This window comes from Echeneis naucrates, chromosome 19 (genome assembly GCF_900963305.1).
Source record: "Echeneis naucrates chromosome 19, fEcheNa1.1, whole genome shotgun sequence".
Taxonomy (NCBI): domain Eukaryota; kingdom Metazoa; phylum Chordata; class Actinopteri; order Carangiformes; family Echeneidae; genus Echeneis; species Echeneis naucrates.
Genome location: NC_042529.1, coordinates 104,805 through 132,441, shown reverse-complemented (window position 1 = coordinate 132,441; position 27,637 = coordinate 104,805). Strand labels below are relative to the sequence as shown.

The window sequence follows — 27,637 nt, the reverse complement described above, 5'->3', positions numbered from 1 at the left end:
ATTAATTAAAAAAAGATTTTTATTTTAAGATTTCCAGATACAACGTGCGTGTGTGTGTGTGTGTGTGTGTGCGTGCGTGTCAGTGCTGAGTTGTTGTGTGTGTAAAGTCTAGCTGTGTGCCCTCAGCAGCATCCAGGACGCTGTCAACTTGTCTCTGCAGCTTGGTATCCAGCAGAACGGCTCCAGCTGAGAATCGATCCTGATGCCGAAAAAACTTCATTAATGAACATTCAGGTGACCGAGGATAAAATATTGCAGGTGTGTTTGGCTACTCTACCTTCTTCCTAGTGGGGGGTGTAGCCACTGGGGGATTAAAGGTCATGTCTCTGACACTGTAATCTCCAAAAAGCTCCACAGGAAATCTGGACAGGAAGCAGAACTGAGAACATGTTATAGAAAACTTTCCCTGCCCCTTTAAAATAATGTTAGCAGCTGCTCATACCTGCGGCTCAGCTCCACACTGAGAGCTCCAACCCCCTCACTAGGCGCTCCCTGACACAGGTGAGCAGCTAACTGCTGAACCACGGGGTGGTAATGTCTCTGTGAACACATCAAACATCTCTTCATACTTCTGAAAGTGGTGTGTGTGTGTGTGTGTGTGTGTGTGTACACGTACGTACCTGCAGTGTGTGTAGCTCCCAAAGTGCCGTGTTCTGGGCATTACAATGTTCAGGTTTATCCAGCTCTGGGAGGTAGAAACCACTGCCTTGAACCTCGTTATCTAGGAGGAAGTCACACTTAGGGAAGGCCTGACGCGCGCGCGCGCGCACACACACACACACACACACAGACAGACACAAATGCAGTCAGTCATGAGATGAAAAGAACTTGAACCAAGTTTACTCTATGTTTGCAGTCAGTGGTCTCACACTCACGTGGATGGTGGCTCTGGTGGCGGCAAGGAGCCCCACGCTAGCATTGGGCAGTACGTGCAGACTGAGCGTACTCAGTCGTTTAACGAATGCCATCGCCCTCTGCAGGGTCACCTGCTTCTTACGGCGGATCAGCATGGCATCCAGGCACCGCAGCACGATGATGATGTCGTCATTGGGCAATCCTGGTTCAAACAGAATTGTTTAGTCTGTGTATGTGTTTGAGAGAGAGAGTGAGAGTGTGTGAACTCACCAGCGTGCACCTGCAGCAGCATTCTGTAGAGCTGAGAGTAAAAGTTGAGCGGGTCGATGTTCAGGACATCACCTGAAACAAATGGGAAGACAGTGACCTTTGACCCCAATTAGCTTTTCATTTATTACAACGATTAAACAGACACACACACCTTGTCCTGACAGGATAGTGAAGACAGTCTGGATGCAGTGGAGACTCTCCCGGTTTGTCAGGTCCTGCAGAGATGATATAATCCATCACTAATCAATGAAACTAGCCTTCAGTCTTTAGTTGGGGGTGAGATCAGGGTGAATACTCACTCCTGATTGGATGAGGTTCTGTAGCACATTGAGAAGGTCATCAAAGAACTCCAGGTTGATCAGGTGAGCAAAACTGTCAGGAAGTGACATCACAGTCAGCAGTGCTACTGATGTCTGCTGTGTGTGTGTCTGTGTGTGTCATACTTGGCCAGTCCCTCCAGAACAGCAGGAAGAAGAACAGACTTCTGAGCTTTCTTCAAAATCCTGAAGTAGATGAGGAAGACGATGTTCAGAGTCTCTGTGTGCTGAGGAAGAGGAGGAGGAGGAGATGAGTTGTTTTTTTGCTCATTTATAATGTTCAGTGTCTCAGCTTTTGACTCACCAACTTGATCTTCTTCTCTTTGCTCTCTGAGGCTTCAGCCTCAAGTAGTTCCTTCTCCAACTTTTCCTCCGCCTTCTTCCACTGCACACGGACACGCACACACACCATGTTGCTCATCACAGAACTGTAACATGCGAATTCTAATAGCTGCTAATCTGTGACGCTAGCTGCAGACGAACCTTCCTCTGCATCCTCGACAGGTTCTTCTTCTTCTCTTTGTTGTTCATGAACTTCTTCTTTGGTGCTGTGGCCTCAATGTCCTTCTTCATCTCCACCTCTTTGATCCTCAGACTCAGCAGCGTCCGCAACACCTTGAAGGGGCATTAGACAAGTGACATCAGCAAAGGCGATATTGGTTAGTGTCTGTGGTTACCTTGTTTGGGTGCATTTGATTTATTACCTCAGGCCTGACATTGTAGTTCAAGTTTTTGACGAGGCCAGAGATAACCCTGACAGTTGCCAAAGAAGCCCCGCCCAGTTTGTCCTGCTGAAAGAGCTTCCTGAATGCATCGCAACACATGTCTGACACCTGGAACACAGAGACAATTGAACACATCACAACATGTCAGATCTTAACATGTCTGAATCCTGAACACATCAAAGGCTCCGACCTTCTTGGAGGTGTCGTTCATCAGCGGGACGAGGACAACAATGATGTTGTTGTGGAAGTTAAAGTGCGGCAGAGCGAGCAGCAACTCACACAGACATCGAATGGCAACTTCAGCCAAGCTGTGGTACGAGTGGAAGCCCACCGCCTGGCTGCGCTTCTTCTTCTTCTGCTTCCAGTCTGTACATGAAGGACACACATGGTGATGCCTGAACTCATCACAGTCGGCGAGTTGTGAGTGTGTGTTTGTGGTTGTGCACCTTTGATGGTCTGCTCCAGGTCCTCCAGGTAGAACTTGTACTGACTGACCAGACCTTCCTCGAACTCTCTGAGCTGCTGAGTCTCCTTCTTCACCTGAGACACACAGCAGCAGTTGTGACCTAAACTGATGTGTGATGTCATCTACAGTGTCATCGGTAAACAGCTGAATACCTTGGTGGCCTTCTCTGCAGAGGTCAGGGGGCGGATCCTGTAGGTTGGGGCAATGTCTTTTAAGATTTCCATGAGGGAAACCATGACCAGCTTTCTGACCGTCACAGCCACACAGGGGTCAGACTCCATCAGCATCCCACGCAGCTCCTTCATCCGCTTTATCTGCAGACACACACGCCGTTATACCCACACACTGTCCCTTCAAATCAGACTCTGATCCTGGACCAGTGATCTAGACTTACGTTCCTGATGGGGTCTGCAATGACGGCTGATCCCAGGCTGGCAATGAGCAGCTTCTTCTGGTCTATCTTCTCCACTCTAAGCTGCTCCATTTGCTCCGCTGTCAGCTGTACGGCACCTGGTGGCTCCATCTCTGCCCAGGAGGACACATCATAACCTCGTCAGGTCCACGACCAAGTCCAGACCTGTTCGATTAGTTTCATTCATATTTTATATTAATATTCAAACTTCATTCATACCGTTCTCGACCTCTCGTGGATCATCAGCAGCAGCGTCCTCTTCCTTGTCGTTCTCCTGCTGCTTTTTGACAACTGCAAACAAATACAGCAGACGTGACATTGAAACCTTTGACACCGTAAACAACCAGATCGATCAGCAGATCAATAGTGTGGGACCTCTCTCCACACTCTGAGGGATGACTCCTGTCTTGTCTTTGATGGGCAGCAGATGGATGACTTCCTTTTCTTCCGTCCTCGCCATCTTCCTGGGAACCTTCTCGTAACCGCGGACAACCTCTGAGCTCCTCCTCTTCCCGCCGTGGACGGGTCCACTGGACCATGCCATTGTAGGGAAAAGCACATTTGTGACTGTTTTCCGTCAGCACCTTTAGACCTTTTTCTACGGTGTGTGTGTTGGTTTTAGTTACCATGATGACAGGTCTCTGGTGATGAAGGAGGCCTGTTGAGCCATGGCGGTCATCTGCTGCAGGTCGTCATCCTCCATCATGTCCGTGGGCAGACTATCCAGAAACTCATCCTCATCCTCTTCTTCTATCACAAACATTCAAAGGTGTCTGATGTAAAAGGGGAGGAGCCACACAAGCAGCATTTCATCATGTGACAGCCCGGCTCACCTGGTCTCTTCCTGTAGGTCTCCAATGGCCGGGGTGTCCTGATGGCAGCGTCCTTCACTGCCTGTCTCAGTTTCTTCTGCTCTTTGCGTTGCTTCTTTGCAACATTTTGCTGCTTCAGCTGACGGTTCCTCAGCTTGTTCTCCAGTTTCATGCCGCTAGTCTTCAACAGGCGGCGGAACGTCGGCCGTCGTTTCTTCGACCGAGGCTACCAGGGGTCAAAGGTCAAATGTTACTCAGGCAGTTGACTAAGATCCTAAGTCAGTTTAGATTTATTTTCAAAGTCTCAGTTTGTCAGACATGAAGCGTCTTGTATTCTTCAGTCATTTATTTTCTCAGGAAACTAAAAGCAACTTGGTTTGTTTTATTTATTATTCCTGAACAGGAAATCATCCAAACCATCCAGAGTCAACATCAAATGACGCGAGACAAAAATGGAGCAAACTAACAACAACAACAAACACCTCACGACTCTAAAACAAGTCAGCTGCTCATCATGTTATTGTGCAGAGCAGCTTCATCTCAGCAGCAGCTCACTCCGGTTTCTGATCCCGATCCCCGGTGAGTCCGGTCTGGACTGGTACCGGATTCACCGGGGTGACTTACCGGGCCCATGGCGGCAAGAGCTCGTTGTCAGTCAGCGAAATGAATCTGACGGAGCCAGAGCGTTGTTGTGAAGCTCCGGTTCGTCTCCACGTGTTGAGAAGATCAGCAGCGTCACATCTTTGACCCGGAAATGACCGAACGCACTGCGGACAGCAGCGACACCAGCGGACGGAGGACCGGAAGTCACGACGAGTCAGAATGAGTGCTGCATTATTTCCATGTTTGTAGGCTTTATTGTGCCTGTGTTTATTATTTTATTAGTATTATTTTGATTGGGTCTGCAGGGCAGAGTTATGTCTAATTCCTGAAAAACACCAATATAATATTTTTTTATCTGTCTAACAGAGGTGGGACATGGTCTCTACTGACCTGCGGATTTTATTCAGATTTTTCAAACATGAAAAATATCCTCTATAAAATTATACCAACAATGTGAATATTGACAACATTTCAGCAACATAATTAACTCATATTTATAGATTTAACCAAACAGCATACAATACTTCAAAGGGCAGGGCTTATATTATGCGACAAACAACTGACATCCAATCAGAGAGCTGTTACTGTCTCCATGGTTACAGATGAAGCTCATTGGTGGAGTGATATCTCAGCCTAGGGAACCAAATCTTCAGGATCTCTGAGGTAGCAGAGGCTCCGCCCACATCAATATGTATGAACTCTGATTGGTTAAAGCAGGTCGACCCCTCCCAAAAAGACTGAAAAAATAAATTCTATCCTCAGACAAAATCCCAGTTACTCATTTCGTTTCTTAACATTTGAAACCCCATTAAAGAAACTGTGAGTTTGCCCATAAAGCTCCAGACTCCACTAAACAAACTCAGTTTTCAGGTTTTCTGGGTCAGGTTAAACTGAACCCACCTGGGGAGGCTCCTCCCACCATCACGCATAGCCGCACTTGTGGAGCTTCAGGTTGCGTTTATCAGAGTACGTCTTCCCACACTTATCACAGATGTACTGTTTGCCACCAGCATGGACGTGTCTCTTATGTGTCCTCAGGTGGCTGCCCTGGCTGAAGGTTTTGCCACAGATGTCACAGGTGTACGGCTTCTCTCCAGTGTGGACGCGCAGATGCAGCTTCAGACTGTTGGCATTGTTGAACCTCTTGTCGCAGGAGCTGCAGGCGAATGGCCTCTCGTCTGAGTGTGTCCGGCCGTGCGAGATCAGACTGCTCTGCTGGCTGAAGGTCTTCCCGCACTCTTTGCAGCTGAAAGGCCGCTCGCCGGTGTGGATCCTACGGTGGATCTTCAGGTTCACCGACTGCCGGAAACTCTTCCCGCAGAGGTCACAGCTGAAAGGTCGATCATCGCTGTGGATTCTCAAGTGGTTCTTGAGGTTGACGGAGTAGCGGAAGGTCTTGGGGCAATGTTCGCACTTTAAGGGTTTCTGTCCAGTGTGGATGAGCTCGTGAGTTTTGAGCGTGACAGCACGGGTAAAGCCTTTCCCGCACACATTGCAGACGAAGATCTTCTCGCCTGTGTGCGTGTGCGCATGGCGGTGCAGATTCTGCAGAAGGTTGAAGCGGCGGCCACACACCTCACAGCTGTATGGCTTCTCACCCGTATGGATGATGGAGTGTGTTTTCAGCTGCGCCTGTTTGGAGAAACACTTCCCACACTGTGGACACTCGTACGGCCGCTCGCCTGTGTGCGTTCGCATGTGGCTCTGCATGCTCTGCCTCAGGCGGAAAGCTCGCCCACAGACACTGCAGGTAAACGGCTTCTCACCCGTGTGGATCCGGTAGTGACACTTCAGGTTGCTCTGAGATGAGAAGACCTTCCCGCATGCAGAGCACGCCAAGTATTTCCAGGTGACCCCCGGGAGGACTAGCCCAGGGGAACCGGGAGCTTCCTGCTGCTGCAGGTCAGGAGGGAGCGATGGTGCAGCTTCAACTCGAGCTCCTGAGGAAAAACACAGACGTCAACAACCGGCAACTGGACCCTCAGAGATCTTTAGGGGCAGCAAAACGTTTTGCACCATGAACTACTGTGGACTTTTAATGTGAAAGAGCAAATGGTGCATTAAAAGTAAAACATAGGAGTAATCTGATCAAGCAGAGGTATTTATCAGGTGCTCACTCTCAGCGATGGCTCCCAGGTCAACATTTCCATGTTCATTTTTAACGGTGACCGCCATCACAAACGGAGTTTCAGCCCCATCTTCCTCTTGTTTGGTCTGCAGTGACAGTACAGTCAGCTCAGCAAAGGCACAACCAAAGTACAGGTGTATCAGCAGGTGAGGGGCTTACCTGAGTGGACTTGTCCACCTCTGAGTTTTCAGGAGGGAGTCCGTATGAGTGCTCGAGTTCTGTGACAGACAAATCCCGCTTTATGTCAGTGTGACATCATCACAGGGGAGCTTTCCTGATTGTGTGTGAGATGGGTGGGGCCTCCATACTTACCCACATGTGCATTGTTTAGGACATTGAGGATGCTGGTCTGAGGTCTCTTCACCCCCCTTCCAGATTCCAGCTCCATCAGCAGCTTTGCTTCATCCACAATGTTCATAATCTTTCCGAGGGCCTCGTTACCCAGAGTCTCCATGATGGAAGCAAACAGCACCTGACATGGGTAAAAGATCAAACCAGGTCTAAAGGCAGTTTTCTCTCATTTTTAAGTCTACAAACAATGAGTTAAATATTTCAGATAAAAACCTGAACTCAAGAAGCAATGAGTAGCAGCTCAGTCAGCAGTAAACTGAGTGATCAACAATTTTACACTCTCTCATGGCAACAAATGCAACCATTTAATACACAGCATCAGATCCGGATCACCGGGGCCCGGCCCTCCTCACCATTTTCTTCCGGGTCTCGTCCTGCTCCCTGGCCGGAGGAGGCGACCGATCATCGGCCCGGCTGGTCCGGACTTCCAGGCGGAGCAGGAATTTGGAGCTGTTCTCCTCTAGCTTCTGGAGCTCCGCCACGGCAGCGTGAACCAGAGACTCCATGACGGCGGCCAGCTGGGTGAGCAGCGGCACGGAGGGGCCCATGACGGCCGCTGACGCCCGGCTAACTCCGGCTAGCCCCGGATAACGGCGCGGAGCATCAGCTCAGCTCCGGGGGTCCGGTGTGAGGGGACAACAAACCGGACTGAACCGGAAGTAGCTGTTTGTTTCTCTTCCGGGTCGGTTCGAACCCTTTGTTGACGGAGTCAGGCGGAGACACGTTTAGATCCGTTCTTACCGACTCAAAACACCTGGTCCGTTTTTTTTTTTTATCGATATCACACTCTATTGATTTCTAATCAGAAATCTGCAGAGTCACGTGTTTGTCTGAACTGAGTCTTAAAGGGACCGCGCTACCTGGACTGGTCACGTGTCCATCAAGAAACGACATCCTGTGGACTTGATTACATGTCGGGATTGTGTATTGCTATTTTTGCTTAAATTTGTGAGTTATCTGTTGTTGCATTAACCTTTGGGTCTTGTGTTGGGTTAGGATAACCCACTTAAGATAACTGCTTAATTGTTCTGGTCTTTGTGCTAAACTAGGCTAGCAACACACACCTTATGGTCCCTATGCTAAGCTAAGATATTGTTTCTTGTTGCGTTGAAACTCATCTGGTCCAATCAGGTCCAGACTGGTTCAGAGTAGCAGCCATGCTGAGGATCCTCTCTTCTGCCACAAAATGCCTGTCAGCACGCCACTGCTCAGGTTTCCTCTCCAGGATGAAGTTCAGTAGCTCCCAGAGGCCCAATTGATTGATTGATTGACTGATTTGATTGATTGACTAACAGACTCCTTACTCATACTCCCAGGTTCATGAAAAAGCTGAGGGAGGACGATGTGTCATGTGCTGCAGTGTTGCAGAACAGTTGTGTGTTCCTGTTCCACCACCTGAGTCCTCTGCTGCAACGCACTGAGAGGGAAACGTTCAGACCAGCAGTCCTCTTCAGCTCAGGTACCGGAGGACAGAGTACAACCTCAGGTGGAGAACCATGACCCAAGGAACCATTTTGCTTCCTGCTCCAATGAGCAATGTTTTTCTTTTTTACAGATGTGCTGTCAATCCTGGAGAGGCTCGGTTCAGACAAATCCCTACTGAATGAGTCGGTTTTAATTGGCTGTTCTGAACAGAACCAGCCTCAGTTCTGTTTGGATGTTGGTGAGAAAACATGTAATCCGGATTGCTGGTCTGAAACCCAGTCTGATGTGGTCTGTGTTTGGTTCTGCAGGAAAACTGGATCAGGCAGCGGTAGAAAAAGAGTGTGGAGGAAACTTTGTCAACCTGAAGAAGTCTTTCTTCCTGCTGACCGAAGCAGATGCCCCCCTTGTGGCCAAGGTTAGGACCTAAAACTCGACACATGATTTTACTTTGAAATACCCCAGGAAGTCATTATGACAGTCAGTCGGTTTCAGTTGTAGTTCAACAGAAAACCAGTCTACGGAGGAGTGTGGGTGGATACCTCTCTGGCCTTTTGTGGTCATGATCCTGGTCTCTCATGCAGGGTCAGGCTCTGCTCCGCTGGCATCAAACCAACAGGTTCTGTAGTGCTACAGGTCAACCAACCCACCGCAACCAAGCTGGAAGTCAGAGGGTCTGCAGGAGCAGCGGTGCTGTCTACTACCCAAAGGTAAACCAAATTGGAACCAGATCGGAACCAGGTCTGAACCTGATCATTGTTTTGCCTGGTCTTCCTAAAGATGTCTCCGGTGGTAATTGTCCTCGTGTCTGATGGGAGGAGGTGTCTGTTGGGCCGACAGTCTTCCTTCCCTTTGGGGATGTACAGCGCTCTGGCTGGTTTTTGTGAAATGGGTCAGTCCACCTGTTCAAACCTGTTCATATCTGTTCACATCTGGATCCACCTGATCACATCCGGTCTTGCCTGTGTGTCCCCAAGGTGAGACCCTGGAGGAAGCTTTGTGCAGGGAAGTGGCAGAGGAGGTGAGTCTGGAGGTCCAATCCATCTCCTATAGCTCCTCACAGCACTGGCCTTTCCCCCAAAGCTCTTTCATGATGGGTTGCCATGCCTCTGTCAGCCCCGCCCACACCCTGGTTAGTTCTGACACACACAAAGAAATACATTTAGACCTACCTGTCTTAGGACGTGTCATGTGACCTGCTGTGCTGCTTGCTGTCCAGCTGAGCATTGACCACACCGAACTGGAGGACGCCCGCTGGTTCACTCTGGAGGAAATTGACACCGCCCTGCAGGTGAAGACTCTGCCCAGGAGAGGTGACCCTCTCACTGTCTGGTTACCTCCAAAACATGCGCTTGCAAACCGACTCATCGCAGAGTGGGCGATGAGGCAGCGTGGAAACAGGGTTGAGCCCTGAGAAACTGAGATTGGGTTTCTGCACGATCCAGACCAAGATCTCGACCCAGTCCTGAAACCAGAATAGCTCCTCATCTACCAGTAGACCTGAAACCACCTGTGAGCAGTGTTGCAAATGTTTGAAGCCTCTGGTGTGTTATTTGTCTGTCAGCTATCTTGTGATTTTTTTTTTTTTTTTTTTTTTTTTTTTTTTTGTGGAGAAGGTGGAGCTGAAGAGAAGGGAGGGCTGGAGCTGACCTGCTCTGGACTCTCTCCTGATTGGATAGTGAAGTCTGTCAGTCACACAGTAGCCCCGCCCCCTAACCCCTCCCCTCTTTCCGGGTCTGTTTCCTTCTAAATGGAGTATCATATAAAAAATGAACATCATGTTGGATTGAAGACTGAAGAGTGAGACCAGAAACTCATCAGGAAAATGTTTACTGAGGAGGAGGAAGGACATTTTCCCATAGACTTCAATACAGACTGTCTGATTTTAAGACCAGTGGAGTCAACCCCTGATGGTCTAGGGCAGGGTCAACATTAAAAGAACCATTTGGGTGTGGTTTCCACCAAATAACACCCACCTGGAGCCACAAAACCGACCTTAGCTTACCATGGGCTGAGGGCTCAAAATAAGTCACCAGGTGGGGCGCCAAAATATAATTTCATTGTTCCAAGATCACCTGAACTTCTAACTATTCAATTGAAAGAATAACTAGAGTAAAATTAGATTTAAAATAAATAACTGCTACTTATTCACATTATTTCCTCAAAGCCACAGGGAGCCACGACCAATTAATAATCATAATCTTGCTCTGCCTGTAATTTTTATTCTTGTATTTTTTATTTTATTTTAATTTGCTTTGTTAATGCTTTTTACATTCATATAAACATTGTTTAATTGCCTTGTTTTTGAAATGCGCTATAAAATGAACTATGGAATAAACTTGCCTTGCCATTATTTTGTTATTATTTTAATTGCCAATAAATAATTAATATTTGATTTTCGTGATCCGCAAGCGCAATGCATCATGGGATATCTTGCTTGGGTTAGTGACCATTGGCTATTAACTACTTTCACAGTGCATTGTGGGATACTTTCAGATCCCCATATAGTGTACTAATCAAGGACTAGGGAGCGGTTTCAGACATAGCAAGTGTTTATTTTATTTTATTTTTTCTAATAAAACAGAACACAAACAGCCAAACAAGGAAAGTAAACATTGCCAGTAATGTTCCTAAATAGCGTCCGTGATTGTTCTTAGAGTGGGGCTACATTGAGCCTCTCAAAAATACAATTTGTTTTTATGGCTTTTTTACTTTTACTGTCTTTTATTGACATTGCATATTGGTGGATTTCTTGGGTGAATTGTTTCAGGCTGGGTTTGGATTCTGCCCATTTTTTTCTTGTGGATGTGGAATTTGGCCATGAGCAGTATCAGTTCTATGAAGAATGCTGTATTTTTGACCATTTTGTTGTTTTCAGAATAGATAAAAATGTCTTTTTCCTGTAGAGTGATCATTTGTCCAGCTGTTCTTCTTATGAAGTGTTGAATGTCCATCCAGAGCATTTTACAGTACATACATTTATAGAACAGGTGCTGTATTGTTTCTTTTTCCCTTCCACAAAAAAACACAGAGAAAGTCCATATCAATCTGAAATCTTTCCAGAGTCTTTTTAGCTGGATAGATGTTGTGCATTATCTTGAAGGAAACTTCCTTTACTTTGTTTCCAATACAGAACCTTTCACCAATCAACCAGGCTTTGTTCCAGTTGTCACCATACTGAGAGTTCCAGAAGAACTGCCCTGGTGGCTGAGTTGTAATTTGTAAGCAGTTTCTAATATGTTTATTGGAGCAACTTTTCTTTGTGATATCTATTCCATCAATGAAAATTGCACTGCTGGGTGAGTCCTGGTTAGAGACTCCTGGTCCTCTGAGGATGTGCAGTATACCCCTTGGTACAGCATCAAAAACTATGGCATAGTTTCTTGGTGAAACTGGTAATTGAAATTTAGAAAGAAATTCATTGTAACGGAGCAGTTGTCCTTCTGTATTAAGAAGTTGACTTACTCGAATGATACCATGGTCAAACCATTTTTGATAAAACAGTGCCTTGTTTTTATACATAAAATGCTCATTGTTCCAGATGTTCCAGCAAGTGTTTATTGGAACACAATTAACGCGACGTTATGTCGTCAGACCCCACGTGACTGACGAACCGGCTGCTCATTGGAAGGACGAAGGTCACCCGAGCAACTACAGTTCCCAGCAGGTAGTTCGTTGGACACACGTGGCTAGGTGGTGTCGGCAGGCAGCGGAGACATGTCCGTGTTCATGGACCTAAACCTTATCTACACGGGGGACAGGACCGGACTGAGGACTCTGCTGGAGACGGCGGCTCACCGTGAGTCCTCCGGTCCGGGGTTCTGCTGCTGCAGGGCGGCATGCTAACTCATTTAGCCTCGGTTCATCTCCGGCTGCTGTCCCTGTTTCCACTTTTAATCATTCAGACTGTTTGAAGCGTAATTTTAAAAGGTCCCTCCAGGGATAAATAGTATTCCTTGTGTGTGTGGCGTGATATAATTTGACTTGAATTTGATTTGAAATAATATTAACCAGTGCGGAGTAAATCCAGTTCTCCTCTCCTACAGTCGGTTTCTCCACTGTCGCCATCAACTACGTGTTTGAACCGACGTCCAAAAAGAAACAGGTGAGTTCTTAGCTGCAGAAACACAAACTCACACATTGATCAGCTGCCTCTAAAGGGGGTTTTCTTCTCTGGACATTGAACGTGATAATCAATCTGAAAAGTTTCCGATAAAAAAGATAAAGGACACGGAAATTGCAACTTTTATTTAGTATTTCTTTCTCTTCACAGGAAATCCCCACCCCCACGCCGATCAATGAGCTGATCGATCATCTGCCCGTCGTACAGGTACAGACACAATGAAGCCGATGATGAAGAAATTGTGTCTTCAGTGTGTAAACACCTCTGTCTCTATCAGGGCCGCTCTCGTCCAATCAGAGTGCTGAACAGACTGACGGTGGTGATGTCAGACTCCAGTCACTTTGTGAGGGATGATTTGATTTTTCACTGATTCTGCATCTAAATCAAACCAGCTGAGGATTCACGTGTGTGTGTGTGTTTCTCTCCAGAGGCCCAATGCTACAGAGTACCGTAGTTTCGACCTGCTGGCTGTCCAGCCGACCACAGAGAAGCTCTTCCATGTGAGGTTCACTGACAAACTGTCAACATCTGTCTGACGCTGTTCACATGATTTAGATGTACACAAAGATTTAACATTCACAACATAAGCAGATACAGAAATACATTCAGTTCACAGTGATAATGACCTATATATGTGTGTGTCTGTGCATGCGGTGTTTGTTTGTAGGCAGCCTGTATGCTGTATGATGTTGACATCATCTGTATCTCAGTCTCAGAGAAACTTCCTTTCTTCTTCAAGAGAGCACCAGTTAATGGGGTAAGACCTGAACTTCACTGTCAGGGAGGCTGTGGTGGTGGTGATGATGGTGATGGGGATGATGATGATGATGATGGTGATGGTGATGATGATCATCATCATACCCCCTCAGGCTGCAGACAGGGGTGTGGTGTTTGAAGTGTCCTACTCCGCGGCCATCAGAGACTCCACCCTGAGACGCTACACCATCGCTAATGCCATCAATTTGATGGAGAGCTGTAAGGGGAGGGTATGTCCTGTGTGTCCCAGCAGGCTCCTGTAGCTGTGACATCACTAAATGTACACACTATATAAAATATACACTGAAATTCTGCCTCTCTTAGAATGTGATCCTGTCAAGTGCAGCTGAGAAGGTCAGTGATGATTGTTCTATGAGTGTTGATCGGCATTTTTGTCAGTACTGATTAGGATTAAATCTGTTTCAGGCTCTGGAGCTCAGAGGTCCCTATGATGTCACCAACCTGTATCCTACTTCAGGGGCATCAGATACAGATGTTTGGACCTTCATGTTCACTCAACTATGGTGCAGTGTGACCATCTATTTCTGTGTTTTCCTGACCCGCCTTCTCAGCGGTTTGTTGTTCGGGTTGTCAGATGGAGACGCTAAAGAAGCCGTGTGCTCAACCTGTCGATCAGTTCTCCTCCATGCAGGTAAATTAGAGAATACTACACAATCTACAGCAATACCGTTAAACCAGCAGCAGGACGGAGGCAGGTTGATCTTTGGTCATTGGACCTCTGGGCCCAGATTTTCAGATTTGTTAACATGAGAGGACTGAGGTGGTCTGACCTGGAATGTTTGTTCTCAGAAACCAGGAAGACAGCCAGTGGGATCATCTACACAATGAGGAGCTGCAGTGACTCAGCCGGCCAGGAGGGGGCTCCGGGGGACCCAGAACATGGTGGGTCCATCATTGACTCACAGACCATCAAACCCTCACTGGCATCAGATGATTGAAGAAATTTATCAACTGAGAACTGCTGAGTCATTAAAAAGGAAATCAGTGAGCCTTCTTTCGTACGCCATGTGCCTCAAGGCTGTGGCTTTGTGTGCCACATCACATGATGTGATGCTGACCTTGGCTTTCCCAAAAATCAGCTCCAGCCTCAGTCAGTCACAAAGGAACACAACTATGAAACGCACTCGTCACTCAAATCAGGGTCAGCATCACTAGCCATCATACGCAGGATGGAGTTAGCGTCATGAATAAATTGTGGCCTCAGCGGGAAGTGACATTGTGTCTTTAACAATATGACACTAAACTGAAACATTGAATTCATAGTTGATGAGTGATCTCCTCTTTACAGGGGACCCACCTGCTGCCAAGAGACACAAACTTGTTCTAACCCAGTGAGTGACCGCATCGGACCTGAAGATGAGTGGCAGACTCTGATTTCCTGTTTTTGCTTGTTAAAACTGTTGATTGATGAATATTTTTTTTCTGTGGAGTCGGCAGGATGATTTGGTGATTTCTGATATCAAGTTTTTGGAATAAACAATTTGAAGGATCAATGTGGACTCCCTCCTTTGAAGCAGCAGCCAGCAGCACAAACGACACTGCAGATTCTCACGCACGACTGATCACTGTCTGTATTCACTGCCTTAATCTGACTCAGTGGAGCCCAACAGACAAAGACTTCTGAAGTTTTCAGTCAAAGGTTTTATTTTGAAATTGGGTTGTAGTGCAAACGCTTCCCTTTTAATGGTCAGATGCAAAGCAGTAAATGATTTAATCAAAAATAGAAATCTGCAGAGAGTTGTTTTACATTCAGTCATGTTAAAATAAAACTTTTTCAAAATATAAAATCCACTTCATAAAAAATATAAATCTACAAACAGGAAGTTTAATTTTGACAGGAAATAGGTCAGACAGCTTGGTTTCTGCACAACACCTGACTGAGGCACATCCAAGTGTGGATGTCTAGGAGAATCTGGTTGGCTGAAAGTAAATGCGATGTAAACTTGATTCCTGAGACAGTTTCCCATTTAATCTGCAGCTTGTTTTGGTTAATATCCTGATAAAAGCCCTTTAATGAATCACATTCAAGGACAGTCAACATCTCATAATGCATAAAGGTCAGAGGTCAACTAACTAATTAACTGGGACTCATTGACTGATTATTTTGATGAATCTGAATTAATTTGAATGATCTGATTGATGAGTTCACTGCGCATAAGACAAAAGTATAAGTTTCAGGAGGAGGTTTGATTTGACGTGAGGAACGGGGGTCGGAGTTACCATGTATTAAAGGAGCATTACAGAATTTTTTTTTTTTTTTTTTAAATCCTGCTGGTGCATTCAAGGACACACAGACATTTGCCATGTAAATGTGGGTGGCTGATGTGATATCAAATAACACGCATATACAGCTTCACATGTCGATTGTCTTCGTACACATCAGCAGGAATAAATCGACATGTCACCTGCAGTTAAAACAAAAAAATACAACAAAAAAGCACCTGATTGTTCCTACAAGTGGGTGTGGCTGTGATGACATCATACACCAGAGTTGCAGAAATACCTGAAGATCGGAGCAGAGGATTTATTTTCTAATGTTTTGGACGGTGGGGAGAACTCCTCCTCCTCCTGTAGGAGTGTTGCTGATCAGCTCAGTTGCCCATTATGTGGTTGATGTGACCCTGTAAAGAAAAACCTAATTTTCATGAATGACCAAATTGAGGGAGAAAATCAACCACAACTCCCAGGATGCATTTCACTTCATTGCGCTTTACTCAATCAGAACTTCAGACTGTCAAGCCTGGGGTCATGTGATAGAAGCAGAGTCACAAAAAGGAGGAGTGAAGATGAGCTCAGGGAAGATTATGACTAGTTACTCACAGTGTCTATTTCTATAGAGAGCTGTAGAGAACTTTCACACACACACACACACGCACACTTACTTACCGGTTCTCCTCCCAGACATCTGGGACAACAGAGCTGAGCAGGCTTGGATCTGACCTGTATCAGAACACAAATATGTTAAAATGTTACCATAATGGCCCCGCGATGACTGTTCCTCATGAACAGTAAACACGGGTGTACTGTGTTGTCACAGTGACAAACGTCCTGTTGGATGTTTCAGATTTAAATTCAGTCGCTTCTCAAATGACAGCTGAGGCTCATGGGTAATAAAAATTCTAATAGTGACTTTTACTCACTGTTGCCATGACGACTTCCACTTACCTGCTCTGTGTCTCCTACATTGGTTACTGTGTTGGTCATTTCCATTGGACAATCATTTGCCTGGAGCTCTGCCTCCAAACACATCCGTTTCTGAAATCAATCAATCAATCAATCATCCTAACAATTCACAATCACATTCTCCTCATCCTCATCATCATCCACCTCATTATCTTCATCCTCCTCCACCACAATCATCTTCACCATCATCATCATGTTCATCACCACCATCACAATCATCATCATCATCATCACAATCATTACCATCATCTTCATCACCACCATCACAATCATCATCATCATCATCACAATCATTACCATCATCTTCATCATCATCACCACCATCACAATCATCACAATCATTACCATCATCTTCATCATCATCACCACCATCACAATCATCATCATCATCATCACAATCATTACCATCATCTTCATCACCACCATCACAATGATCATCATCATCATCATCATCATCACCACCATCACAATCATCATCATCATCATCATCATCATCATCACAATCATTACCATCATCTTCATCACCACCATCACAATCATTACCATCATCTTCATCATCATCACCACCATCACAATCATCATCATCATCACAATCATTACCATCATCTTCATCACCACCATCACAATGATCATCATCATCATCATCATCATCACCACCATCACAATCATCATCATCATCACAATCATTACCATCATCTTCATCACCACCATCACAATCATTACCATCATCTTCATCATCATCACCACCATCACAATCATCATCATCATCATCATCATCATCATCACAATCATTACCATCATCTTCATCACCACCATCACAATGATCATCATCATCATCATCATCATCATCATCATCACCACCATCACAATCATCATCATCATCATCATCATCACAATCATTACCATCATCTTCATCACCACCATCACAATCATTACCATCATCTTCATCATCATCACCACCATCACAATCATCATCATCATCATCACAATCATTACCATCATCTTCATCACCACCATCACAATGATCATCATCATCACAATCATTACCATCATCTTCATCATCATCATCACAATCATCATCATCGGGGTCTCACCGCTCTGGTCCAGGTTTCGGGCTGCAGGCTCCTCTTCTTCAGCAGGTTAGTACACTGCATGCTAACGGCTAACGGGTTCTGGTCCGTCCCGGACCGGGACCAGAATCAGCTCAGTCCTTCAGCCTCGAGCTAACGGCAGAGCTAGCCGTCAGCCTTCTAGCTGAGAGGAGCTAACGTGTCCAGACTGAATAAGTACGGAGGTGAACCGACTGAAACGTGTCCGTCCTCCGTCTGTTGCTGTTAGCGACCTTCCGCTGACCGGTAACTCAAAAAACCTTAAGTTTCCGGAAACCAAGTCAACACTTCCGGTAAGACACGGGCTCTTCATAATAAAAGCAATGGTGTGTCTGGTAGAAACAGCCAAGTCTGAATAACACAACATGATTACCGCGGATTAATGTTTTTATTTAGTTTATAATGTTGTTTATTTCCCATATGACTCCGAGGTTTAATTATATCTAATGCCAAAATATAATTAAAAAACGTAACCTCGGCACTTACAAATAAAAAGTTACAAATTCATCTTTTATTGACTTAGATATTTAGTTTACTTGAGTCAGATTTTTGGTTTGCACCATTATATTGACTCTATAGTTTGTGTTATTTGATGTTTATTAAATATAGCTTTATATTCCAATCTTTGCTTTTATAATGTTACACACGTTTATATATCAAAAAAATAAAGTTGCCTTTACATTGAAGTCATTCTCACTAACCGGGAAGTCTTATTTCCGCTCATTTGACAATTCGATTTTTATGTTTTTTTCTTTTTAAATTTAAAGACGTCACATGCAAACGAACCAATCGGGGAGTGATCATGACTGAGTGAGAATAAACGAGATTTTGAGCCATCTCACGATGATTCGGCTCAGTGTGACGCTGTAACGACCAAGAATGAGCGGCAGGTGGCAGCAAAACACCTGAAATGACCCTACATCAGCAGAAGGGACGATGGGATGATGGAGGGATGCTGGGTTAATGGTTTTCTCGAGAGATTCTGTTAAACTGGAGGAAACTGTTTGACCAAATGGAGCGAAAGAATGAATGACAGAAGATGCTGAGTGCTAAATGTTGTTTTAGATGTTAAAAGACTCTGAGCGGAAAATCCTGTTCCCTCAGGCCCAGAAACAGGAAGACTGCTCCATCTGCTGCTTCAGAGCATCAACACCAGGACCTGATCAACTATATGGTTTTCTGAGAACCACAGTACATTCTGATCTCCTGGTCTACCAGGTTCAGGACCAGGATGATTTGGGCCAATCAAATCAAATGAAATCAGATTTATTTATAAAGCACCAAATCATAACAAAGTTACCTCAAGGCACTTTACATATAGAGCAGGTCTAGACCAAACTCTTTATAAAATGATTTAAAGAGACCAACAGATCCCACATGAGCAGGAAAAACTTCTTTTAAGAGGCAGAAACCTCGAGCAGAATCAGGCTTGTGGGGGCATCTGTCTAGACTGGTTGGGGGGAGGGAGGGAGAGAGGGAGAGAGAGAAAGAGAGAGAGGGGGGAGAGGGAGAGAGAGAGAGAGAGAGAGGGAGGCATGGGGGAAGCAAAGTTGGATAGAGTAAGGAGAGAATGAGAGGAGGAGATACTCAATACAGGTGGAGAAGGAACATGATGCTGCATGAAGTTCATAGAAATGATGCTAGATGGAGTTCATGAAGGCGGTGATGAGCCATCCTCTGCAGGATGAGGACAGGGAGAGAGGAGAGGAACTGGGAGAGGCAGGAAGATGAATGAACGTGTGCAGATGTTCACCAAAGTGTGTCTGTATTTGTTACATCAGTTTGATTGACAGGTCTGACAGCTCAGTGATTGATTGTGTGTGTGTGTGTGCGCATCAGCAGACTGAAGTCTATTACAGTGTGAGGTCAGCAGGCAGGCGGGGTTAGAGGTCAGCCCTCACAGTGGTGATCAGCAGCTATAGTGTAAGGAAAAACACCGTTACCATGGCGACACCCTGACCACACACTGCGAACAAAAAGGGATGCTGTCTGTGCAACATCACCACAGCCCCACTGTCGCCATCTTGGCAGCACCTGACTCCGCCCCTTTGTTTTTCAACATAAGAGAAAAAGATGATGAAGAGGAGAAGAAGAGAAGAGATGAAGCTTCATCGATTTCCTGTCAGTCTGCAGCAGAAAGACTAAAGAGAATCTGTTTCGCCCAAATGTTCAGCATCCCAGGGGCCCGAGTGTGTGTGTGTGTGTGTGTGTGAAGCTCATTGTGGTAAATGTGTTGCTCCGCTTCAGACTCAGATCTTCATCAATCAGCTGATCCAGCTGAATAAGGGTAAACACTCCCTACAAACAACACTAAAACACTAAACAACATGATCCTAAGACAATAGTACAAAATAAAACAATACAACACAAACACAAAAGCACGAATGACAACCTCCCACTGAAGCTGATACGACAACTACAACACAACAAAGCAGGAGACAGGAAGTGACCTGCAACAGAACAAACACACAAATGCAAAGATTTGGGACCAGGTTCAGCTCCAGGTTTTGGGCCCATGGTCTTCACCTGGAAAAGACATCAGAGGGGCCCTGGAATAATCTGGAAGGGTTGTGAGCTGAGGGACCAGGATCAGAACAGAGAACAAAGACCTGATCCAGAGCCAGGGTATCTGAGACCACAATGTAGATCTCAGGGGACAGACACACACACACACACACAATCAATCAAACTCAGGGTGGTGTATGTTCATGTGTTTTTGTGTTGTTCTCGGCTGAGCTCACACTCTGTCTTTTTGCCCTCAAAAACTAAAACTGCAGTTGAGGAGAAGAAGAAGGAAATGGAAGGGAAGGGAATAAGAAGTCGTAGTTAATGACATAAAGAAGAACAGGTCATCGATAACGGAGAGAAACCGTTGATGTTGACATTTTTGTTCAGTTGTTGCATGTTGTCATTCAGTTCAGTGAGCCTGATGTTCTGAGCACAGGGATTGTGGTTTGTCGTACTGACGCTAATGATTGTGTATCCTGTGATTAAAAATAAAATGTTGACATTAATCCACCTTCAGACCTTTTCAAAAAGCTGGTGTGACAGTTGACCTGTGATTACAAGGACGTGAAATCACTTCAACTTTAGGTAAATGTGTGTGTGTGTGTGTCCAGCGTTTACATCTGAAATCACTTCCTGTTGAATGGAGCCCCCCTCCCCCCATAACTAGAACATGGAAACTCCATTAGACAACAGCAGCGGGACGCTATCAACTTTGTCTGTTGGATACAAAAATCCTCTGGAGGCCAGAGACCATCAACCCACCCCCACCCCCCCTTTAACACTCCCCACCCCCTCAGGTAGGTGATATTAAACCAGTTAAGTGTGTGTCTGTGTGTGCCTGTCAGGACATTAAAAGGAGGGAGAGAAGAAGAGGAGGAGGATTCTCTGTGTGAAGGTTTAATCAGGAGCTTGTTAGCGGCACTTGACGTCTTTAACGAGATTGTCCTGCAGCTCAGCAGCTTCCTGTTCCTCCCACATACATTTACACCTCATTAAGGGCTGAGCTGAGTGCTGGGAACGCCTGGACCAGGACTAAACAGAACTCGACCAGTATTTAACCTTTCTAAGCCAAAGATTCGTACCGTCCACCTGGACATTTTGCTCATTTTAACTATTAATGGTCCACAAAGTGTGCTGTCAGTCTTTTGGCCCATTTTCCAGAACAAGGAACAGCTTTGGCAATTTCTGGCAACAGCATGAATAGAATTACCATAATGACCCAATATTGGCTGTGAAGCACAACTTCCAGAACTAGGCCAGAACTATGTGGAACTGAAGCTAAACCAGACCCAAACCAAACTTGAACCTGACCTGAGCCAAAGCTAGCCTTGACCTGGACCTGATAACTGTGAGTCTTTTTTCTTAATCAAAATGTGGATCCAGTCTTTGGACTGATAATGATGATGATGATGATGAGGGTTTGGGTTATTGAACTGGTGTCACAGCTTCTCCAGTTCAGTCATGTTTGCCCCAATTTATCTAAATGGAGACTGCGTTAATGGTTTCCATGGGAACCTTATTAAGTCAGTGAGTCTGTGTTGAATCAGATGTGATCATATTATGTCCACTAATAATGATGATGATGGTAAATGTTTAAATTTTAACGATGAAGAGTTGGTCGTTAACTCACCTCGTCCCCTCTTTTTATCTTTTATTCATCTGTTCTTCTTTCATCTGCAGATTTTTATTGCAACCATCAAACAGGAAGTTTCCTTCCTGTGTCACTGCCTCACAGTTCACATGCTCAAGGACTCAAAGACTATCATAACCTGTTCAAGGACCATCTTTACCTCTCCAAGGAATGCCTGAAATCCACAACTATCCCGGGAACCATTTAGCCTCTTAAAATCATGAAGAATCCTTAACAGTTTGTTTGTTCCACGTGGATCATAACCACGCTTCTTAAAAATCCCTGTTTCTCCCAGTTCTAAGCATGTGTACTGCATTTACTAACCATGTTCTGCCAAAGTCTCTGTCTCTCCCAGGTCCTCTTCTCTCTCTTCCTGTCCTCATCCTGCAGGTGGTGACTCATCGCCATCTCATGTTCCTGCAACACCTGCTTTTCCCTTATCCTAATGAATTCCACGCTACAGCATAATCTCCATGAACTTCATGCAGCATGTTCCTGCCTACACCTGTTTGAATATCCCCTCCTCCTGCTCTCATTCTCAGCCTACACTAACACCCCCCTCACCACCCGTGTCTCTGCTGCTCTCTCTCTCTCTCCCACTCTCAACCCAACCGCTCGAGGCAGATGGACGCCCCCCCCAGCCTGGTTCTGCCCGAGGTTTCTGCCTCTTAAAGGAAGTTTTTCCTGCTCATCGCAGGATCTGTTGGGGCTCTTAAAATAATTTTATAAAGAGTTTGGTCTAGACCTGCTCTATATGTAAAGTGCCTTGATATAACTTTGTTATGATTTGGGGCTATACAAATATGTGATTGATTTGATTTGATCTGATTTTGGATCCTCTACAAGGACCCACAGAGCTTTTTCTAGGAGTCTTGCTCTCACAGCCACCCTTTCAAAACCCCAAGATTGTTCTTAAGAGTCATTAAACCTTTTCAAAGTCGGCATGTACTTCTCAAAAATCCCTGGAACCCAATCAAGGCCCTTTGAATCTCCTCAAGCACCCTTTAAATGAAAAACTGGAAGCCTTTAAATTCTGCAACAACTTAAAGGACCTTGTGGATCCATTCAGATCAAATCAAATCTAATTAATTTCTAAGGCTCCAAATCCTAAAAGTTCCCCCAAGGCTCTTCAAACAGAGAGCAGGTCCAGACCAAACTCTCTATGGAGCCATTAACCCTTCTAAGCCGAGTCTGTCACCGGTGGCCACCGCACTAGGAATTACAGGAAGTTCGCAAATACTTGCTCTATCGGACAAATTCCTGTGGTTTCTGAAACCTAAGAAGTTGTGCTAAGAAGAAGATCTGCCTCCAGGAACCAGAACTAAACCTCCATCCAGAGAGCAAAGTGCCCTCCTCAGACCACCAGGAACTCTGAGTTTGGTCATTCAGAGCTTTGGAAGTTCGGAGAAGGATTTTAAATGCTATTTTGAACTTTACTGGAAGCTGATGAAGAGAAGCTAACAGGAGAAATGTGATCTGTTTTTCTGGTTCCTGTTAATATTCCTGCAGCAGCTGAAGGCTTTCAGAGAATTGTTGGGATGTCCTGATAGTGATGAATTACAGCAGTCAGTCTGGAGGGAACAAATACTTGGACTAGTTTTTCTGCTTTTCTCTTCAGACAGGATATTTCTGATCTTCAACTATTACGTAGGTGAAAGAAAGCTGTCCTAGAGACCGGTTCTATCTCAGGGAGAAAGGACATGTCCTGATCAAAATGACTCCAAGATTCCTAGCAAATGAACTGGAGGCCAAACTAGTGCCACCCAGAGTGGTTTAGATTATCAGATGACGCTCCTCCAAGGTGCTCAGGGCCAAGTACAGTTTGTCTGAGCAGAGATCATCCAGGTCTTTATGTCTGTAAGGTTGACTGAAGTCTGATTAGCTGATTAGTTCCAGTCGGCTTCATTGAGAAGTAGAATTGAGTATCATCTGCATAACAGTGAAACTTCATGGTGTGCTTCCAGATAATATTTACAGACAGAACCCCGTGGAACTCCATGATTAACTAAAGTGTGTGACGATGAGTCATTGTTAACATGAGCAAAGTGATATATGTCTGATAAGTATGATTTGAACCAGCTTAGATTTTATTTCATGTTTCAGCCTTATAATAGATTATTATGGTCTGTGGTGTCAGAAGCACCACTAAGATCTACCGGAGCTGTTTCTGTGATGGACTGAAGCTCTTAAAACAGACTGCTCTTCTGCAGATGGTCACAGCATTGGTTTGAAACTGCTTTTTCAAGAATTTTCGAAATGAAAGGGATGTTAGATATGAATCCATAATCAGCCTAAAAATCTGGATCAAGATTAGGTCTTTTGAGGAGAGGTTTAATAACAGCAGTCTTGAAAGCCTGAGCAACATAACCAAGAAATGAACTCACACTGATCAGGTCCAGAATGTTCATGTTCAAGGAGAACTCCTCACTGCCACATGAAAGTCTCTCAAGGACCCTAAGATAGAGTCTTAAGAGAATGTGACTCTCTGATTGGCTGGTTGTCAGGAAGTCTTTCAGATTACATGCTAATTAAACATGAAATATGACAGACCCCCCCCCCCCCAACAGAGACTATCTGTGTTTTATTGGCTGAGCTCCGTCTGTCTTAACGAGCTCTCATTATTAGCTCGTTAGCTCGTTAAGATGGGAGGGGTCATTAACGAGACAAACTGACCAGCCTCCGGACACACATGGACACACACAAAGACACACACACACACACACAACAGATCTGGTGATCAGATGACCTACTCACATTAAAAATTTCATTTTTGCCTTTTATAGCTCTCATTATGTTTTTCTTTTTTTAGGAAACACATTGCAATACACACAGACACATACACTACACACACACACAAAATCCTCAGTAATTAGTCATCCCATGTTCTTGCTGCCCAGCTGTTACTTTGGGCTCTGAGCTGCCAATCACAGTGATTCCCTCTATAGTTGAACAGCCAATCAGCTGCAGAGCCCTGAAGGTACAAACTGTCACAGAGATGAAGAGAGGAAGGAAGAGGAGGAGGGAAAGAGGAGGACTGGGAGGAGGAAAAGGAACAAAAGAAAGGAAGTGGATTAAACACATGAAGAGAGAGGAAGAGACACTGATCCTGGAAAACAAACCACTGAACATGGAGATGAAGATGGAAAATACATTTTGTAAAACTTTTGGTTGAACATCTGAGTCAAATGTCAGCAGTGAAGCTCAAATTACAGTAAATTCAGTGTTTTCCTACAGTTAACATTAATTACAGAGGCGGGAACTTGCTGTTGCACTAATGAGTAACTATCAGCCCAGACATCGTTTACACAATCAAAACAAAGTAACAAGTAGAGTAGAAAACCTCTGTAAACACTCAGCAGCTCGTTACTTTGATGCTAACGAGTTGATATTGTCTATATCAGTAATTAAACCCTTTGTGTTCACTGAGACTCACAGCTCCTTGTTCAGGCCCTCAGAGTTAACGAGCTCACATTGTAAACTAATTAAATCCGAATAGACATTGCTAACGAGCTAGCATACACAATCACACACTGAGCATGTTGCTAGTTAAACATTCTACAAAAGTACAGACCAGAGAGGATGAAGGCTTCGACAAGAAACACACAGCCCCCACAAGCTCTGTACGCAGGGTGAGACACCAAAAAACACATTCACAGCCCTTCACATCATTCCGCTGATGTAAATAAAATGTGTACATTCAGATGAGCCACTGTAAACCTTCCTGACCCCTGAACTTTAACCTCTGTCCTGTGAAATGTCAGTGAGTCTGAGTGCGACCTGGATCCAGCTGTGCTGCCTGCAAAGATGTTCTGCTGCCAAGATGTTCAACTCACTGCCGCTTTGAACACAGTCAGAGGCCTGATGCTGAAATGTCAGTGCACACAACACACAGTAACACAAGGAGACACAGAAACACAAGGGCACGCAGAAACACAAGGACACACACACTGACATAGTAACACTAGGACACGGACACACACACAGGCAGGTGGTGTTAACAGGACGTCAGTTTCCATTTCAGGTAATTAAACCTAAATTAATCATCCACATTGGCGCTGTGGTCACCATGGAAACAGAATCAGTCACTGTCAGACTGACATCATCATCATCATCATAACTGTTATTACAGTTCACATGACATGTTGAGTCTTTAATGTTATTTAACTGTGTGTGTGTGTGTGTCTGTTTCTGAAGACTGATCTACATATACTGTTGTTAATTATCTGTCAATCATCCTGTGTCTGTGTGTGTGTGTGTGGGTGTTAGTTTGTGTAAGAGTGTGTGTCTGTATTGTTGAATTTCCTTCAGGTCCTGCCCTGTGATTGGCCCATTCCCACCTGTCAGCCCAACCTGTCCAGAACCTAAAGTTTTCTTTCAAAAGTGTAAAAGCTTAATGGAGCCGAGAGAACCGGATCAGCTGAGAACACGGACCAGGATCACCTAAGAGCAGAGCCTGATTTGATTTTATCTGGCCCAATCACAACTCACCAGCCTTTCTCCTGATTGGTTGACTGGCTGCAGGTGAGGTTTCTGTGCAGCCATGTTTAATTCAGTCCGACCTAATGGAACCAGCAGCAGTATTAGTTATTAAAGCGCAATTTAAAACAGCTCAGTCCACCTTAAAAAGCACTTAGTGGGTTAAATATTGAGCACTTCCACCTTAAGGCTCAGTGAGTGGAGTCATTTAGCTGCTGAGCTTCAGGCTGACTTCAGTCCATTAGGCAGCTCAGAGTCCAATCAGTCTGTTTGGACTCACATCAGGAAGAAATGAGTCAAATAATCGTCTGAATGACTGAGTGGCACAAATGCACAGACAAATCAAACGCACCTGAAGTATGAAAGCACTGATGAAGATGGCGAAGGAGCAGGATCAACACCGAGGAAGTCTTATTGTGTTGTTATTGTTGTGTGTTGATGAAGAGTCAGATTGGAGGATGATGAGAGGACACACTTGACACAAGCAACTGCCAGCGGTCAAAACCTGCAGCTTGCCAACACACACACACAGACTTACAAACCATGGGGTTATGGGTTGGACAGCATTCAGCCTGGAGCTAAACAGAGATGAGAGGTTTCCTGTTTCAGCCCACACTAACACACATTAATAAACCATGTGCCTGTTTCTTCGCGTTCTGCTGCTGAAAAATTGACAACTTGCATCAAAGTTTAACTTGGATTTTCCTTTCTGTCAAAATGAATCTGACTCTATTTGTTCATATTTAAATGACCAAGGACCAACAATCAGCATGATACACACACACATGCACACACACACAGTCAGCATCACACACTTTACACAGACTTTAACATGTTTTGTTCAATGTGTTACATGACACGACTTATCTGCGTAACGCACACTTATCTGTCCAATAAGATAAATATGCTGTGTGTATGTGTGAGCATGAATTATCCAGCCATGACATGAAATATTAAAGCAGACTTCCACTCTGATGTGCATCACTGGTTCATTTGTTGAAACAGAGACACATGACACTGCTGCTACACAACACATTACACATCACACAAAACGCTGCACAACACACTACACATCTCACTGTACATCTCACTGTAGGGTCATCTACAGTCCAGCAGCTTCCTTGTCTCTTTAAACGACGCTGATGTCAGACAGAACCACAAATGGATCAATCACGTGACCACAGTCGTCATGTGACATGAAGAAAATTTATCATAACGTCATTGTTGGACTGAAATTATAAAATAAATGATCAAATTTTTACCCTACTGCTGAATTAGCTGCAGCAAACCACACAGAGCAGGAATGCAGACACACACACACACACACACACACAGACACACACACACACTTCAGCCAAAAACAGTCCATCACATCACACTAATAGACTGCCAACTGTTCAACACACACACACACTCACACACGCACACTCAAAGGGTGGTGACCTGCTATTACTGAGCTTTTCTGCTTCA

The 27,637-nt window shown here is 44.9% G+C and overlaps 4 protein-coding genes across 11 annotated transcripts; 2 read left to right on the top strand and 2 right to left on the bottom strand.

Moving 5' to 3' along the window:
* Window positions 1–4,599, bottom strand: noc3l (NOC3-like DNA replication regulator). 3 transcript variants are annotated; one of them, XM_029527531.1, is made up of 21 exons: window positions 4,482–4,599; window positions 3,879–4,083; window positions 3,672–3,795; window positions 3,421–3,575; window positions 3,265–3,336; window positions 3,028–3,158; window positions 2,786–2,947; window positions 2,614–2,707; window positions 2,358–2,533; window positions 2,147–2,275; window positions 1,926–2,057; window positions 1,747–1,827; window positions 1,569–1,669; window positions 1,425–1,497; window positions 1,277–1,340; window positions 1,126–1,197; window positions 876–1,057; window positions 621–749; window positions 443–540; window positions 278–362; window positions 1–199 (listed from the first exon to the last, which is right to left on the bottom strand). In XM_029527531.1, the coding sequence occupies exons 1-21, from the start codon at window positions 4,488–4,490 to the stop codon at window positions 80–82; spliced, it is 2,394 nt and encodes a 797-aa protein (XP_029383391.1). In that variant the 5' UTR covers window positions 4,491–4,599; the 3' UTR covers window positions 1–79. The 3 variants fall into 3 exon arrangements, with proteins under 3 accessions (XP_029383391.1, XP_029383393.1, XP_029383392.1); XM_029527533.1 differs by having other exon boundaries at window positions 3,433–3,575; XM_029527532.1 differs by having other exon boundaries at window positions 3,672–3,792.
* A 132-nt stretch (window positions 4,600–4,731) lies between these two features.
* On the bottom strand, window positions 4,732–7,658 carry LOC115059827 (zinc finger protein OZF). Its single transcript, XM_029527534.1, has 5 exons — window positions 7,293–7,658; window positions 6,901–7,060; window positions 6,748–6,806; window positions 6,578–6,674; window positions 4,732–6,400 (listed from the first exon to the last, which is right to left on the bottom strand). Exons 1-5 carry the CDS (start codon window positions 7,485–7,487, stop codon window positions 5,382–5,384), a joined length of 1,530 nt encoding a protein of 509 aa, XP_029383394.1. The 5' UTR covers window positions 7,488–7,658; the 3' UTR covers window positions 4,732–5,381.
* Window positions 7,304–9,955, top strand: nudt13 (nudix (nucleoside diphosphate linked moiety X)-type motif 13). 5 transcript variants are annotated; one of them, XM_029527536.1, is made up of 9 exons: window positions 7,304–7,461; window positions 8,071–8,170; window positions 8,256–8,398; window positions 8,495–8,602; window positions 8,673–8,779; window positions 8,946–9,071; window positions 9,142–9,253; window positions 9,339–9,493; window positions 9,581–9,955. In XM_029527536.1, the coding sequence occupies exons 2-9, from the start codon at window positions 8,097–8,099 to the stop codon at window positions 9,773–9,775; spliced, it is 1,020 nt and encodes a 339-aa protein (XP_029383396.1). In that variant the 5' UTR covers window positions 7,304–7,461; window positions 8,071–8,096; the 3' UTR covers window positions 9,776–9,955. The 5 variants fall into 5 exon arrangements, with proteins under 5 accessions (XP_029383396.1, XP_029383397.1, XP_029383395.1 ...); XM_029527537.1 differs by having other exon boundaries at window positions 7,304–7,887; window positions 8,071–8,151; XM_029527535.1 differs by having other exon boundaries at window positions 7,304–7,887.
* Window positions 9,956–12,027: 2,072 nt separating this feature from the next.
* rpp30 (ribonuclease P/MRP 30 subunit) lies at window positions 12,028–14,748 on the top strand. 2 transcript variants are annotated; one of them, XM_029527915.1, is made up of 12 exons: window positions 12,028–12,160; window positions 12,408–12,466; window positions 12,635–12,691; window positions 12,762–12,827; window positions 12,913–12,984; window positions 13,152–13,241; window positions 13,354–13,470; window positions 13,565–13,594; window positions 13,667–13,704; window positions 13,813–13,892; window positions 14,051–14,143; window positions 14,550–14,748. In XM_029527915.1, the coding sequence occupies exons 1-12, from the start codon at window positions 12,079–12,081 to the stop codon at window positions 14,594–14,596; spliced, it is 831 nt and encodes a 276-aa protein (XP_029383775.1). In that variant the 5' UTR covers window positions 12,028–12,078; the 3' UTR covers window positions 14,597–14,748. The 2 variants fall into 2 exon arrangements, with proteins under 2 accessions (XP_029383775.1, XP_029383774.1); XM_029527914.1 differs by having other exon boundaries at window positions 13,667–13,892.
* Window positions 14,749–27,637: the final 12,889 nt, after the last annotated feature.